General features: G+C 37.4%; 1 protein-coding gene across 2 annotated transcripts; it reads right to left on the reverse strand.

The window, feature by feature from the left end:
• Positions 1 to 1,237: 1,237 nt before the first annotated feature.
• samm50 (SAMM50 sorting and assembly machinery component) lies at positions 1,238 to 9,167 on the reverse strand. Of its 2 annotated transcripts, none has more exons than XM_067590487.1 (15): positions 9,007 to 9,167; positions 6,930 to 7,040; positions 6,481 to 6,582; positions 6,306 to 6,393; positions 5,986 to 6,092; positions 5,562 to 5,692; positions 5,121 to 5,208; positions 4,180 to 4,308; positions 3,902 to 3,973; positions 3,722 to 3,808; positions 3,368 to 3,438; positions 3,142 to 3,209; positions 2,903 to 3,049; positions 1,904 to 2,045; positions 1,238 to 1,414 (listed from the first exon to the last, which is right to left on the reverse strand). In XM_067590487.1, the coding sequence occupies exons 1-15, from the start codon at positions 9,025 to 9,027 to the stop codon at positions 1,369 to 1,371; spliced, it is 1,410 nt and encodes a 469-aa protein (XP_067446588.1). In that variant the 5' UTR covers positions 9,028 to 9,167; the 3' UTR covers positions 1,238 to 1,368. The 2 variants fall into 2 exon arrangements, with proteins under 2 accessions (XP_067446588.1, XP_067446587.1); XM_067590486.1 differs by having other exon boundaries at positions 2,903 to 3,056; positions 3,140 to 3,209.
• Between the last annotated feature and the right edge of the window lie 231 nt (positions 9,168 to 9,398).

Here is a 9,398-nt window from a genome sequence, read left to right on the forward strand (position 1 = left end):
AGGTACATGTGTTTAACTCAGATTTTCAATGAGCACAGAGAAACTTTCCACCTTCAGCAAAAAAATGTGAAAACAGCCTTCTAGTCTCAAACTCATTCTGCACAGTGAAGCTCAAACATCCAACTGTAGGAACAAGAACACATTTTTGAGTGGAGTGGGACTCCAGAAGACACTAAAATTGTGTTTCTTTTGGGTCATTTCTCACTGAGACTTAGATACAGTAACCAAGTGATAAACTCAGATATCCTCAACAGTCAACTGAAAGAGCTCATGTCAAATGCAAAAAACTGTTTCCGCAGGTTTCTCACTCTCGGTTTCATGGTTTTATTCTCATGGGCATAAGTGCTTGTATATGAAATTTGAATAAAGTTGAACTGTAATGCAGTGTAACCAGTCATAAATCCCATGTTATAATGTTACGGCCTCCAAGTTCCCATCAAGTCCAGCACACTAGACGGCAGCTTCAGTATATTTTGCACAGAGACCAAGAAACCAACCAGTACTCCTATACTACCAGGTCCCAAGATTTCTGTATGTCAGTTTGTGGTAATTTGATGAAATACGGCCATTTTTTTAAAAACTGAAAATGCACCATATGAGCACGTTATAAACTTAATTTAAAAATGCTTTAGAGCTAGATTTTTACATGGGGCTACACTACAAGCCACATGATTGACATGATTGATCCAGTTGATATTGTACTTTTAGTGGTACAAATTCCCAAACATATTTCCAAGTAATCAAATTACCAAAAAGCAACTGACACACAGTGAACCTAGCCAGGGTTTTTTTGGGGACCCTGGAGGTCTACGGCCCCGAGACAGTTAGCAACTTTGCCCAGTCCAGCCTTGCTAAAGTGACTCTTGTGCTGAATGTACCACTTATTTTTGGTAAGATGTACTTTTTTTTCATATATGTAACATATATGAAAAACTGTAACAGTTTCCAACAACAATACTTGTGTCAGAGCTTTGTTTATTCAGCAGATACAAAGTTAAATGTTGCGTTTGTATCTATATCATTGGTTGCTATTTGTCTCCACCTTGTGGCTGACTCAGGTTCACTGAAAATACTGATGAATAACTTCACCTTCACTTGACATACTGTACTCTATACACGGTAAAATGACTTCAGAAAAATCTGACTAAGAGTACAGTATATTTCAATATGCGTTAAATTACAACTCTGTCAACCTCTAACAGCAAATAACAAGTAAAAATAAACATCAAAATGAAAAGTCAGTGCAAACACTTTTATTGAACTAATTAGTCGCCACAAACAATTCTGTACAACCACTTTCCCCTTTATGTTTCTGGCATAAAACTCATGTTGAAACACAAGGAAGCTCCAGATGTAAGAACTGCAGTTTCACAGGAATCTGATTCCTGCTCCAAACTGGACCCCATCACATATCCTGAAAGGAGAGAAGAAAATCAATTAAAATCATTATCAAAAGAAACAAATAATCTGATTATTTCAAGTGCATTGGAAGTGGAAACTCACAATGACTGTGTACCTTTTGAAAGAGTGAACACGTGTGAGGAATGTGTGAACAATGTGCTACATTACTGTACTGAATAAGCTTTTGTTTATTTTGGAAGGATTTGTTTTCCAGCTGTGATAAAGAAAGGTTTTAACATTGGTCAATATTTACTCTATTTGCCTTGAAAATAGCTAGTTAAAATAAAATAATTCCTAACACATAGGCCCTCAGGTCACACAAATAAACTAATTTAAGTGACACTGCATGATGTATTTCTGGTGAACTCAATGTGATTGTTTGGTCTAAAACTGTGTTTGATTGGCAGCATTACCACCAGTCTAAATGAACCAGTTTAATGAGCAACACACCAGACTTTATATAAACCACACCAAGCAGATTAGGTGTGAGAGCAAACTCTACCTGTCGCCACTCTGGACTCCCATGGGAATGCAGTAATTAAGCTCCAGTCTGGCAATGTTACCCAAACGCAGCACGACACCCAGTCCATAAGACCAGCGGATGCACTCTGCCAGTTTCTTCAAATGTGCTTGTGGCCCCTCCCCTGAGCAAAAGAACCAGGCAGAAAACAAGTTGACCCAATATCCAAAATCTGAACCACATTTAAGTCTGATAGAAAGTCTGACTGACCCAATCCCACTCAACTGAATTTGGACATACATTACATGTCAAGGTCTGGTCAATAAAACATGAAAATGGAAGCAAATCCTTACCAAATGTTTAAAATTTGAATTAAATCAGCAACTGAATACCAAAAATGTGAAATTGAATCACTACTGAATACTTAATGTTGAAATTCTCAATAGTCACTTTCAAATTGTGCATTTTCAAAAACTTTATTTACAGAATATATTTCTTTTAGGGTTCTCAAATTCTATTCAAAAAAAAAGGTACAAGTTGCTCTATTTCAATAATAATCTAAAAATTTAAGTCAAGTCAAAAACTCTACACTCGGTCAAGTTAAGATACTAAAATTCAAGATGTAAAATTCAGATCTGAACAGAAGGGACACCAAGGAAATGCGATCAGGCCACAAGACCTTGCAGCTTATAGAAATAGAGCAACTTTTGAATATTAGGCGCGTGAATTTTCTATCTGAATTTGAGAACTCTAAAATAAATATATACTGAAAATTAAGTTTATGAAATTGCACAACTTGAAAGTGACTATTGAGAATTTCAGACCAAATTAATTGAGAAAGATGCTTTTCAAAGTCAAATATTTCAGTGCAATAAATTCTGTGGTATTTAAATCTCGACATTGAGTATTCAGTAGTGATTACATTTGAAATTTTGGTATCCAGTTGCCGATATAATGTAAATTATTATAGCATGATTTGCTTCCATAGATGAACTCTTGACTGTCATTACATGGCTACTTATTCTGTTTTCAACTACTCACCATAGTTGAGGTTACAAAGGTTCCCGGCATTGAGGAAGAAGTGTGTTCGGAAGAGGTCACCAAAGCCCCCCTTGCCTGGTCTGAAGGGTAGAGGAGTGTAGAGATGGAGGCCTCCAGCCCAGTAGGCCTCTCCTCCCAGGTAGTCACCTGCCATACCAGTAATCCCAGCACACAAGGTTTCAATTAACCATCAAACTCTTGTCTTGTTACCAAACGACTCAGTCAAGTTAATGTCTCACCTTCACTCTGTGGGCCCATACTGTACATACTGAATCCTCTGATACTTGTGGGGCCGCCCAGGTAGAACCTAGAAGGTGGACACAAAAACAGAAAACATATAGGTTGACAAAGTAGATAACTGATATTTGTATGGGTGTAGCTCGCAGCTCTAGACAGACAACTAGGCACCAACATTTGAGAGGCCATCTTGATCTAGTTGATAAAAGGTACACTGGATTTCTCTACCTGTCTGCTATGCTTGTTGGCTTCTCACCAATGGGCAGGAGCAAACCGCCCCACAGTGAGGCAGAAAGGACCTGGTAGAGACAGTCAAGAGATTTTACTCAAGTAAATCAAAATGTATGCAGTGCTAAAGAAGAAATACACCATGTTTTGGGGAAATTAGTTTGTTAGACAGTTGGTTTTCTTATCTTTCATAGGCTGGTTGCACAAAAACGTTCATTCTTTACATAGTCCTTAAATGATCTACATAAATAATCTTATACTTGTGCTTTGACAAAGTAAAACAGTTTGCTGTGTTCAGTGACTTTCAATGATATAATTGTCTAAATTGCTAAAATGTAAAATGCATAATCTCACCGAGTCCCAGAAGAGTGTTTTGTTCAACTGGATCTCAAAGTCCTCCTTCAGGAAACTGGCATCTCCACCAGTGTAACCAGCAAGCTCCTACACAACCACAACACAAACCATTAACCAGGTCCACAAGATCAGTCATATTATCTTCAAATGGCTTATGAGGCTAAGTGATCAACAACAAACCTGATGGATCTTTAAAAGGCCACCTTTCTTGGGAAGAATGGAGGAGTTTCTGGTGTCGATGACCATGGCATGCTGAAGAAATTCAACATCATTAAAATCCACCATTCACTAATCTCTACAAGTCACGAAATGTTGTCAGCAAAATATTTAGAAACCCTGAATTAAGCACTGAAGAGCAGTTTTGGCATGAACCCACTGATTATACACAGCTTTGTGAAACATCACAGCTAATTCAAAGCCTGCCGTAAATTCTCCAATGTAAATTATATGGCAAATACCGAAAGGGATGACTTGAGAGAATGCCCGCTTTCCTCCCGGACGGCAAAAGAGGCGGTGCGAGCCAGACAACCCAGCTCTCTCCACACCCCCTCCCACTTCAGGGTTTGGTTGGTCTTCCACAGAGGGAACTGTGGATAGATGACAACAGCAGTCGTGTTAAACAAAGTACAATCCAACACATGTGGAACTGTGAGTATGGTTGATGAGGACTCATTTTGTGTTCCACCTTCAGATTCTTACACTGTGTTATATCATCAGTATGGGATGTTCATTGCACTCTATGACTCTATTTGGAGATGAAGAATTTGCTTTTGCTGTTCCTGCTTTCTCTTAACCTTGATTAGCAGTTGTCAAGAGTTTGTCAACTTCCTGAGAACAGGCATCACCGAGTAACATCCTTCAACATAGCAACCTCTAACTATTAAAACTTCAAAAGATAATGAAGACTTTCTATATGGTAGTTAACAGATAAAACTGTAGAACTGTAGAAAATGTAAGTACTGTTAGGCTGTGACACATTTATAATATCTAGTAATATGGCACCAATTTTGCTTATATGGATTCCATGCAGTAAATGAGCATATAGCAACCAATGTTTGTGACATATCAACTCTCCTCACAACATAAGAGGCTCTGTGAAGTTCTGGGAAAGACTTCCATTAGTAACACCTCTTTCACTGTGGATTTCTCCATGAATGATTGTTGATTGTATTTACAATAAGGACAATTAGTCTAAAAGGAAGCCCAAACTCTTTGTACTTTAGGGGCCTTCCTCTAGCCAAAAACTGGACTTCAAGGTCCTTATCAGAACATTTTCATGCTTCCTCTTTAGCTCATTTTGTCACTAATGTCAGAATATAATTGAAACAGAATATTTAAGAATAAAAACAACATTTTAGTTGGTGAACAAATAGGCACACGAATAGGAACAAATATTTACGCTCAGCTCTCCAGAGATGCCTCGATCCGTCTCTCTCAGTGAACTCCATGGAAACTGACCTGTTACATTGTACATGTTGATTGTGACACTGAAAGTGAAAACAGAGAAGAAGAAACGTCAATCCCCCGCTAGGATTCCTTTGTGATTACACAATATGTCTGTCTATAGTTACTGCGTAACCTCCTAAATGATGGATCCAAATCTAAAGCTCAAGTACCAAATGTAAGGTAAATGTAAATGTAATGTCCCACCACAACCACCATGCCAAAGAGGGCAGTAATTAAACAGATTAATGCAATCCTAATGAAATATTTTATATCAACATTCATGTATTCATGTAATATATGGATGGTATTATTTTGAACTTATATAGCAAAGGAATAATTCAAGGTTAGGTGATTAGATCTCAAGATATCTTTTATGAAGTCGTACAAATCTTACTTTCGTTCAAAGTGTCCCGGTTGGGGTTTGAAGAAGGACAGGCCGTAGGATGTCTCTTTGGTGCCGTAGGAGAACTGGAAGGTCATTTTCTCTGCCCGACCAAATACGTTAGGTAACTTCATGCCCAGTACCTGTAATTTAAGCAAAAAAGTGAGCTGGTTTTCTTTAGATTCATTCTGCATTAAGTTGCAACCAAATTAATAAACTAACAAAAACATGAACAGATTTAAGTCAAGGTTTAATACCTTTATCAAAATAAAGTATACCACTAAAATTACACCAGTGCTGCAAAACTGGAAATTATCTTTACAGAAAGAAATTGGTAAGCCAGTGTGTTGAGGCCAGTACAACACTGTGAGAAGATCCAAAACAGTATGTGGCCTGTGTAAAAGTGTATGTTGCATTGAGCCATCCTGGCGCTCACCATGCTTCCTTCATTGTTTCCAACCATGGTGTTGTAGCTGCCCGTCATCCGTCTCAGCTCAGTGACCTCAAAGGTCACATCGAGGCCGTTAGGAAGAGCACCCTCACCTTAGGAATGGACGACAGACATTTAATCAAAATTGTTTGTTTAAAACAGCAACACATATCTCATGTGATGATGTATGTAATAGACAATTAGTGGCCGGATTTCATGGTTCAAAACAGAAAATTAATCATCCTAATTTGCATGATTATTTACAAAGAGCCTATGTATAATCATAAGAAAGTTATGTTTCTAAACAGTGCAGTGATAGACGGTACCTCGTGAGGTGTCGATAACAACTTCAACTTTTCTGAAGATACCGAGACGCAGCAGCTTCTGTCGGGCTTCATGGGACCTTTTCATTACCTTAAACAGCACAGTGAGCCTTATGTTAATGTCAGTCATAACAAGTACTTGTAGTGTATTTGTATGTCTGTGTTTACATGCACCTACATCAATTAAATTTTTTGCCCGGAAAACGTCTGCGATTTCATAAGTCAACAGGTCCTCTTTGGTTCTTCCGAGCCCGTCTATGTGCACTTGTTGGACTACAACCTGGAAATCAGGAGACACAAAGCACGTCAAGAATGTAAAAAACATTATTTTAAATGGAAAAAAATATTACAAAAATATTATGACAGTTTTCTCTGTCTATGAAAGTGTGACAACTTTTATGCCAGTAAAGCTACAATTGGCTACCTTTTCAGTTTATGCTTTTTTTTCTCCAATATTAAATTAAAAAAACATTTATTTTAAATTGAATTGAAAATGTTAAATGTGATATTGATATGAGACTAGGAATCCCCTTAATCCATAGTGGGGAGTGTGGAGACAGGTGCAAGATTAATGTAATCTAGTGAGAGTCTTGTGTTATTAAATATGTGAAACAACACAGATCTTACATCCTTGTTTTCAAGAACTTCTTGCTTTGGCTCCTGCTCAATGTCTGGAGCCTCGATGTCGTCAGCGTGAACTCCCAGCTCAGGCCCCTGCATGGGCAGAGGGTCCAGGCTCTGAAACACAAAGAAGGAGAGAGGAAAAACTAATCACAATCAAAGAGCACACTTCAGATAAAACAGCATGGTGAATTCATTAAAACTTAAGGGACTACGAGATAAGAACCGTTGAAACGACTGAGGACACCGAGGTCATGTTTTTGGAAATATTTCAGAAAATTTGGGGGGTTAATAATGACATCATGAGGACAAACACATATTAAACATGTGTTTTTTAGGCTGATTATAACTTTTTTTTGTTCACGAAAATTGTTTTTAAGGTATTAATGCAGTAAGTAAAATAAAACTGAAAGGAATGTACTATTCTCCATCACGGATACATGACTGGCAGCAGATTAGGGCTGCAATTAATGATTATTTTTACAACCAATGAATCTGCCAATTACTTTCTTGAATAATGAATTTGTCATTTGGTCTAAGATGACATCATCAAATGTCTTGTATTTCTCTGACCATCAGGAGAAGCTTAAACCAGTTGACATTTTTGGTTGTTAAAATAGGTTATATGATGAATGACTTATCAAAATAGTTGCTTTCTGTCACACCATAATATATGCAGATAAAAAGAAAATATAATTGAGCTGTTGAATGAATTAATAAAATGTTGTATTTTTAAAGTAAAACTTTAACGTTTGGCGGGTGACACGCCTATTTCATTATCATATGAGCATTAGGAAAATGGAAGCTATGCTGACAAAAATGAGAAATGTTGTGCAGGAAAAATATACATAATTAAATTTGTGCTGAGACCAAAAAATAGGAAAATGAAGGAGTTAAAAAATAAAATAAGCTCGTAAAAGATAAACAGAAGAGTACAATACATTAAGTATTATTTCATTTTTTATCAATTGATTGGTGGCAAAGCAAAACACAAAAAGCTTTTTGCTTTTGCTTATAGCTATATGGACAGGTTCTCAATTTTTAAAGTCTGTCTTAAAACAACAGTCAGGTGTCCATATAAACACTGAAATCGTCCCTCTTGTTCATACTGGCTGTTAAATGATCCCTTCGGCAGTCTGAGTTAGTCATATCAACACATTTACATTTACAGTCTCTTTAGCATCAGATTCCCTCTTTGCATTTCCTCGGACAGTGTTTCCCTGTTGAGCTGCAGCGGAAGTATAATAACAAAAAGAGGGACTTTGGCACTAAGAAGACTGTAACATTGAAAGATATCTACTTAATTTGACTAATTTGGACAGCTGAAGCTTCATATCATCTTCAGATAAACGTTTTAATACATTTTTGTACAGAAGAAGGCTGTGGATTTTGTCCTCCATCACTTACATTGTGAATACATTATGAAGTGATCTTCTAATGGTCAGTATGAACAGGAGGAATGATTACAGCAAGAAAAAACTATTTCAACATTCATTAGGGAACCTGAGTATTCCTTTAAGACAGACAGAAAGCTGTGAACCACTCCTTTAACCAACTGACTGAAGGTTAAAGGAAAAGTATGAAGCTTTCTGTCTTTTTATACTCCATTTTAACCATTGAACAATAACAACAAGCAGCAACATTTGTCTATCCATTCAGCTATATTTTTGACTTATCTGATATCATTTTACAACATTTTGTCAGTTTCTGAGCTAAATATATGACCTCAGTATCTCTAAAAGCCTTGTCCAAGATGAAGGGACAGGAATAACCAATTAGCACAATGGTATTAACAACACTAAGTAGTAAGAGTGCAGTAAACACGCTGACTGCAGGGAGTGGAGGCATTAAGAGCATCTAATTACACACAGCAGACACAGTGTCTCCACGGTTAGTTATAGAGTTAAAAACGGCCACATTTGGCAGGGATATTCATTCAGTATCTTCTCACAGAGCTTGACAGCCTGAACCTTGTTGCATGTACAGTATGTTTGGGCCTTTTCTTGCAGCACAGTCCCATAACTGACTGAACACACAGAGAGGTTAAAGTCCTAGCTGACACGTCTAGCGCACTTTTCCTTACCCGGGCATGGACGGTGCCCATGCTGAGCTCCGCAGGGCGCTGTCCCGGTAAATATGCGAGAAACCTTTAGTGGAAAGAAACAGAAACTGATTTAACCTACAAGTAACCGGAGAAAGGCGAAGGAGCTCCGTATAAGGAGGCTGCTGCGATGTCACTTCCTGAGTCTGACCACGCCCACTACTGGTGCGCGTTCAACGCCCCAACGGTGCAAAAATAATAATAATAATAATGATAATAATAATAATAATAAAGATAAATTACACTGATTTTATACCCTTGAAGTACCATTTTTAAATTACTAGCTACTTTATTTTATTTATTATTTTTTTTCCATTCTTTATAATTCAGTTTTTAAGCAGCTGATTGACGTTTAAAATGGGAAATGGAGTTAT

Source organism: Thunnus thynnus, chromosome 5 (assembly GCF_963924715.1).
Source record: "Thunnus thynnus chromosome 5, fThuThy2.1, whole genome shotgun sequence".
NCBI classification, from domain to species: domain Eukaryota; kingdom Metazoa; phylum Chordata; class Actinopteri; order Scombriformes; family Scombridae; genus Thunnus; species Thunnus thynnus.

Excerpts from the sequence above, each read along its gene's own strand:
- samm50 (XM_067590486.1), bottom strand. The coding sequence starts at position 9,027 with ATGGGCACCGTCCATGCCCGG. Across the intron at positions 6,583-6,929 it reads AAGTTCTTGAAAACAAGGAT|GTTGTAGTCCAACAAGTGCA; the intron begins GTAAGATCTGTG and ends CCTGATTTCCAG. Across the intron at positions 6,394-6,480 it reads GGGCAAAAAATTTAATTGAT|GTAATGAAAAGGTCCCATGA; the intron begins GTAGGTGCATGT and ends GTGCTGTTTAAG.